The sequence below is a fragment of the Tachysurus fulvidraco genome, chromosome 18 (assembly GCF_022655615.1).
Source record: "Tachysurus fulvidraco isolate hzauxx_2018 chromosome 18, HZAU_PFXX_2.0, whole genome shotgun sequence".
NCBI classification, from domain to species: domain Eukaryota; kingdom Metazoa; phylum Chordata; class Actinopteri; order Siluriformes; family Bagridae; genus Tachysurus; species Tachysurus fulvidraco.
In genome coordinates, this window is record NC_062535.1 from 17,848,780 (window position 1) to 17,852,623 (window position 3,844).

The following is a 3,844-nucleotide window of genomic DNA, read 5'->3' on the forward strand; positions in this document are numbered from 1 at the left end:
AAGAAATTGTCATTGATCACACAGCAGTATGTAACGGACGTTGATAAATGACACACATTCTAAGCTGCTCTGCTTCTGCACCACCACATTCATTTCCACATCACCATCTATGGTCAACAACTTCCCGTTAAGAGCACAGTCGTCTGCTGAAGCCTACTTATAATCAGTTTAATGTCATTACACTTTCCTACCACTAGGGGTTTAAGCACAGGAGTAGTTCTAAATATACAAACATCCTCATGCACAGGAATAAATCACTTCAGTCCATAGAAACACATGCAAACTTTAAAGTAAGCTTATTTTTTTTGTTTATTATTTTGACCTGCCTTCATGTTTAACTTTATTTTAATGTTTTGTGTTTAACTTTATTTTAATGTGTTGTGTTTAACTTTAGATGTGTTTAGAAAATCTCTCCTTCAAATATCAGATTCTGCTAAATTTATTAATCTGTAATTAGTGCATGACAATTAAACATATTTGAAACATTCATTATCTGCTTTGAACAGAGCTGGTATCAGTGAATTCATGCACAGATTTTCATTTGTAGCTTGTGAATGTTCCAGTACAGTGATTTATTAATTTTTCTGTAAATCTTTAAAGAGTCTCCTATTATTGGTAGAATATAGTGTGATTATTATGTAAGAAATGACAGACAGTGTGTGTGGTGTAAACTCCTGAGTTATGGAGTAGTATGATGAAGCAAACTTACTGTCTCCACCTTACTGAAGTTGATTATTTTATATTTTAGGTTGTATATAGAATCTTCATAGAAGAATGATGTCTGCTTTGTCTGATCTTCCTCCTCATGATCACAGGTGAGTCTTACCTTTACATTATCACAGTCACACACACTGGAGACAGTACAAACTGATTTAATCAGCAAATCTGTGCTTGTTCTTAAGGTCCATTTAAGAATCATGTGTAAAATACAGAAAAAATATATATGCCTGCTTTTTTATTTCTCTGTGAATAAAGGATCAAAATGCAGATTCAGTTTGAATATTAATTCCACATTACAGTTTTCTTCCAGTCGTGAAGAATAGTTTTTACTTGTGAGTGAACTGAGTGTTTGATGGGGTTCAGGATAATAATCTCTAATCACTTTTATGTATCATGTTTCAGCTCTTGGGAATGGAGTGTGAAATACAGCCAACTTAATCTCTGTGCTTTAAAAGGATCTACAGTGATTATGAACGTCACTTACACACACCCACCAGGTCTTACAGTGACACAGAGGTTTTGGTTAATTAACCCAGTTTGGTTTAAAGAGCCGACTGATCTGTATAATGAATGAGGATACTCAGGCAGAGTGACGTATTTAACAGATGTACAGAATCTCTTCCACCTCAGACTGAGTGATGTGAAGAAAACAGATGAACAAAGAGGGACAAAGAGGGACAAAGATACCTGGGTAAACTTGGAGTTACACTCAATGTTACACTCAGTGTTATAGGTAAAGAAAATAATCTTTTTTATATAATTGCATCAGAATTTATTTGGACCCTTAAGCAGCACTTAATCTTCTAATTTTATTTTCTACATTTTTAATTTTCACTACATTAGAAAACATCTCAAACAAAACACCATTTATTTTAAAGAAAGACACCACAAGCTCACTTTTCAACCAAAACATTATAAATGTTTAAAAATCTACATAATAATTAGAGAGAAAGTAAGTGGACACTCAGTACTGGTTTCATTACCAATCACAGTGTAGCGTGTTTGGAGGGTTCAGGGAAAGAGGAAACAAGAGGCAGGATTGGAGATCGTTATTTAAGAAATAGACGCTCTACTGGCTTCTGGACGGCTTTCATGATTTAACATTTCTCTCATTGTTTAAGGTCTTGATCTTCAGATCGCTCCTGCAGAAGTGACAGAAGGACAATCAGTCGTTCTGACCTGTAAAACCACCTGCAATCTGACTGATCCAACATTCATCTGGTACAAAAACAGCAGAGATTTAACCACAATGACCAACAAGAACAATGAAGTCCGTCTGCAGTCGGTCAGCAGTGAGGATGCAGGCAGTTATAGCTGTGCTGTAAGAGGATATGAAGATCTCCACTCTCCTGTTCAAACCCTCAGAGTCAGATGTGAGCTTTATTTACCTTCTTAAATATACTTTATAACTTGATAGTTAATAAAGGAAAACAAAATAAAGTACTGGTGTAAGTAAAGAAAACACAAAATGACATTGACTGACAGTCATAGCTTGAAGCCTGAGATCAGATGACAGTCCCATAGATTTGATCTAAAATGTTATCATTATGTTTTAAAAAAAAATTACTTACAATAAAAAGTCTAGTATAATTGTTGTATTTACTGAATCTATTAATTAATGAATTCTGGAAGCAATTTCATATTTGTGTTGATTAGTAAAATAGAGTGATAATTAGAGCAAATAGTTTATTTGCATTTTGGTTTATGAAAGTGGAATTCATGTGTGGTGGTAAATTCACTGGTTATTTCTTTATTTCTTCTGTAATTCTAATGAACTGTTGTCCTAAAATATAGAATTAAGTAGGTACTCAACCTGCCCCTGGTGATTTGTTATTGTGGTGTTGGAGTTAATAATGTTATTATTGTTCTGTGTGATTTGAATCTTGAAGTATTTTTAGTGTTAATTCTAAGAATGACAGGAAAGTAGATAAAAACTCTATTGAATCCCATTCCGACACTAAGGGAAAGAAATACAGCCATTTACAGAAAGGGGTCTCTGATTTATCCCAATAATAAAGATTCAAATGAAATCTAAAGCCAAACGTAATAATCAAAAAAGGCACAGAAATAATAGTTATAAACTGCATTCAATTATTGATGAAAGACAGAACAAAAGCATTAATTATGACCACGAACTTCTTTCCTCACTCTGGTCATGGAACTCTCTAGATCGTCCAAAGAATGTCTCAGTGTCCATCAGCCCCTCTGGTGAGATAGTGGAGGACAGTTCAGTGACTCTGACCTGTAGGAGTGATGCCAACCCACCTGTACAGAACTACACCTGGTTTAAGGTGAAAGAATCATCACCTGTAGGATCTGGACAGAGTTACAGACCTGTACAGAGCGGACAGTATTACTGTGAGGCTCAGAATGAACACGGCTCTGAGAGATCAGCTGCAGTGCCTGTCACTATTAATGGTGAAGGTGATGATGTAAATCTATAAATGAGAAACAAACTGATAAATATTTAACCCTGATTTTTATTACATTGTCATCCACACAGACTCCCTGAGCTCAGGTGTGTACGCAGGTCTTGGTGTTGTTCTGGTTGTCTGTATTTGTCTAACTGTCAAATTCTTGTCTATAAGGTAAGAAATTACAGAATATTTTCACCTTAATATAAAAAGTGGAGTCCAAAAGACTTTTCTGTTGTACAGATCTGTGTGTTTAAATATTTTCCCAGTAAACTGTTATGCGGAGGCGGAAGCAGAAGTAGCAGTGAAAACAGTTTAATGCAAACTCAAAGGCAAAGCCAAAACAAATACTTGCGGAGCAACGCAGGGATAATCCGGTGGTTCGCTCCGAAGGCGCAGCCCGCTGTCACGATGTGACACGGTGAGACAAAGGCGAGTGAGGATCCAAATGCAGTTTAAGGTTTAATATAAACAAAACACAAACAAACCGGCAGGCAACGCGGAACAAACAGGAAACGGGAACATGGACATGCACACACCACCACCAAAAACGACCAACAACATTGAAGTGAACAGACAGAGTATATATGGAGAACGAGAACCAATCACAAAACAGAGACAGACAAGGACTAAGACAAAACACCTGGGGAAGAGAATGAATGTAATTAGTGTCCATGGTAACAGATAGGTGGGCGGGGTCAACAATTAAC

At 36.2% G+C, this 3,844-nt stretch overlaps 1 protein-coding gene across 1 annotated transcript; it reads left to right on the plus strand.

The window, feature by feature from the left end:
- The first annotated feature begins 774 nt into the window (after positions 1–774).
- On the plus strand, positions 775–3,164 carry LOC125139393 (B-cell receptor CD22-like). The gene is made up of 5 exons (XM_047803068.1): positions 775–815; positions 1,123–1,285; positions 1,384–1,444; positions 1,842–2,093; positions 2,890–3,164. Exons 1-5 carry the CDS (start codon positions 775–777, stop codon positions 3,162–3,164), a joined length of 792 nt encoding a protein of 263 aa, XP_047659024.1.
- The last annotated feature ends 680 nt before the right edge of the window (positions 3,165–3,844 follow it).

Excerpts from the sequence above, each read along its gene's own strand:
- LOC125139393 (XM_047803068.1), top strand. The coding sequence starts at position 775 with ATGATGTCTGCTTTGTCTGATCTTCCTCCTCATGATCACAG. Across the intron at positions 1,286-1,383 it reads AAGAGCCGACTGATCTGTAT|AGGGACAAAGAGGGACAAAG; the intron begins AATGAATGAGGA and ends AGATGAACAAAG. Across the intron at positions 2,094-2,889 it reads TCAAACCCTCAGAGTCAGAT|ATCGTCCAAAGAATGTCTCA; the intron begins GTGAGCTTTATT and ends GGAACTCTCTAG.